The sequence below is a fragment of the Tupaia chinensis genome, unplaced genomic scaffold (assembly GCF_000334495.1).
Source record: "Tupaia chinensis unplaced genomic scaffold, TupChi_1.0 Scaffold000226_1, whole genome shotgun sequence".
Lineage (NCBI taxonomy): Eukaryota > Metazoa > Chordata > Mammalia > Scandentia > Tupaiidae > Tupaia > Tupaia belangeri.
The window spans coordinates 5,359,254-5,362,032 of NW_006159701.1; the positions used below are offsets into that span (position 1 = coordinate 5,359,254).

A 2,779-nucleotide genomic window follows, 5' to 3' on the forward strand; every position below is an offset into this window, starting at 1 on the left:
CCGCTAAAGCCCCCCCCCCCCCCCCCCCCAGCCCCAGCGCCGGCAGCCACGTGGTCGGAAGGGGCCTGTGGCGCAATGGCCCGGAAGGCAGTGACACCATCGGTCCCTTCCTAAGATCCGCCGGCCCCTTGGGGGAAGACAGGCTGCCGGGGAGGGCTGAGGGCTGGGTGCCCAGGTGCAGCGACCACAGGCACTCTGGCTGCCTCCCCAGGTATCTCTGTGGGGCTTGGGCGGGGCCTGCGTGGCCGTGCGTGGCAGCATGGGACCAGGGCGTCTGTGTGGGCGTGAGTCCGGCTCAGGGGAGGCAAGGGGCTCCCGCTCCCACAGGCACCCTGGGCTGCGTGAGGGGCTCCCAGGTGGCGAGACTGAGTGCTCTGGGTGACATGTGGTGCTTTTTGCTGTCACCCTGTGGGTGTGGCTGTGTGGCTGTGTGACTCTGTGGGCCTTTGGGATCCTAGGCCTGGCTGACTTTTTATCCATCTCAGCCCCTGTAAATGGGCAAAGAGGCCCTGCAGCCCCTCTGCGTGTGGCACTTCCCTGCCTGGCATCAGCAGCTGCCTCCTGCCCTGGTGTGTCACCCACCTCCCTCCTGCCTCTCCGGCCTCTTCGCAATCCTTCCTCTTCCCTCATTCCCTCATTCTGTTGGGTTGTCGGAAAAGTCATGACGTGCTTTTGCATAGAAAAACACAAAAAATACATCGTGACTTTTCCAATAACCCAATACATCACCTCCTCTTGGAAGCCTTCCAGGGATACCCCCTCTACACCTGTGGAGATGCTGGGTCCTCAGTGAACCCCACCCCCTGCCTGACCTCCTGGCTCTTTTTGCTTCTCAGCATCCTTCTGGGGGTGTCCAGCCTCTTCAGCCCCTGGAGGGCAGAGGGTGTCCCTGTTCCCTATCAGCATGGGAACGGCGAGGGGTGCTGTTGGGCAGGAAGGAAGTACTTACTGAGGAGCGTCCTCCAAATGCAATGTGTCCGCATGCTGGGTGCCCGCGCTTCGGCCCGCGCCTCCTGGGGGTGACACCTCCCGGCTGGGAGCCCTGCGGGCTGGCAGCCACTTTATGCCCGCTGGGGCGATTGGCCAACACCTCGTGAGGTGGGGGGGGGAGGAGGGCAGGCCTTCTGGGAACATGACCCCAAAAACCAAAGTTTCCACGCGGCCAATGGGCGCTGGGCGCGGCGGCATGCCTGCTCCTCCTCCTGTTTTCTTCGAATTCGTTCTTCGAGGTCAGCCCCACGCCCAAGGATGATGCAAACCGCAGCCTCAGCCTTCCTGGGGCGAGCAGGGAGCAAGGGGGTCCGTGTCATCTTCGGGGGCCTGGCGAGGAGGGGGCATTGTGAGCCGGGCCGTGGAGGCCCCAGGCCAGTCCTGGTGCGGGAGCCGGTGGCCTCTCAGGACACAGGGCTCTGGGGCTGAGGGGGGCGAGCCATCTTCCTTCTTAGCGCCCTTCCCGCCCGCTTGCCGGGGCTGTTGGGACATCTGTGAGCGGAAACCACCGGGCCCTGGGCACGGAGCCAGGCCCAGCCTGGCAGCCCCGAGATTGTCGTCCTGGCCCTGGGACCAGCACTCCCCAGCTGGACTCCCGCTTTCCCCATCCTGGACCCCTCCCAGCCTTCCCCAGCTCAGGCCCGCCACACGGGCAGGCCCTTCCTATGTGGACGGAGTCCTGCAGGCAGGACTGGGCACTTGGAGCAGGAGAAATGGGAGATCCGGAGTCCAGCCCACGGACATGCTGTGTGACCCGAGGCAAGTCGCGGAACGTCTCTGGGCCTCCGAGGCCCTACGTGTGAGGGGAAGATGAGCAAAGCATTGCCCAGCCCACCGCACGGGCCACTGCCGCCATGGACATAAAAGGCCAATGTCCACTCAAGGAAAAAGGAAAGATAAAGCTGAATTCCAAGTACCAGCTGTCATGGGGGCGGGGTGAGGGAAACCGTGAGCTCAGAGGGGAAGCCTGGGAGGGGGAGTCGCTGCCGTGACGGTTGGGGACCAGGTTTCGCTTTCTCTGAAAGATAGCGATCGTGGGTTGGTTCCATGCTTCTCGAAGATATCTGATGTCAGCATGAAGGGGCCCTGGAGACTGTGCCTTCCTCGTTAACCTGCCACCTTACCGTGGGGTAAACTGAGGCCTGGGCAGCTGCAGACAGGAGGGCTGAGAGACTTATCAGGCCTGCAGCCATGCCTAGTGGCCCCAGCACATCAGGGCCCTCGGCCTGCACTGGGGGGCCTGGCCAGGAAGAGGCCACCAAAGGCTGAGGCATGAGGGGTAGCCTGCGGCAGGGTGGTTAAAGCACTGGATCCCACATGGCCAACTCCACGGTTCGAGTCCGGGACCCGGCAGCTTAGAAATCATGCCGGGTAAATGTGCATGCATGCCCAAAGTCCCAGGAGGAGGATGGAGGAGAGGGGACTGGATGATTTCTCTCTCTCCCGTGAGCACTTGCACCCTACTGCAAACAACAGCGACAAAGGTGAGAGGCCAAGGCAGGGTCCCTTGGAGCTGCCAGGGAGGATTGGGGGAGCACTGGCAGGACAGCCAGGACCACCAGGCCAAGGCTGTCCCCACGCTGTCCATCTACGGTAGACCTGGTGGCAGAGAGGCCCACCACCACTCATGCATTCATTCAACAAACTTTATTTTTTATTTTTTGGAGAGGTTTTCGCTATAGGGTGCGTGCACTCGCCAGACAGAGAGGGACATAGAGACAGAAAGCGAGAAATCACCCCCCAGAGGGGATGGTCACGCTGCAATCCCTTCTCCTCCATTCTCCTCTCA

The 2,779-nt window shown here is 62.3% G+C and overlaps 1 protein-coding gene across 1 annotated transcript in view; it reads right to left on the bottom strand.

Moving 5' to 3' along the window:
- The window catches only part of OSM (oncostatin M), a 7,145-nt gene extending 6,033 nt beyond the window's left edge, over nt 1–1,112 (bottom strand). Inside the window, exon 1 of the mRNA XM_027771614.1 lies at nt 950–1,112. Within this exon, the coding sequence (XP_027627415.1) occupies nt 950–983 (34 nt within the window). The 5' untranslated portion in view covers nt 984–1,112. The remainder of the gene's footprint in view (nt 1–949) is intronic.
- Nucleotides 1,113–2,779: the final 1,667 nt, after the last annotated feature.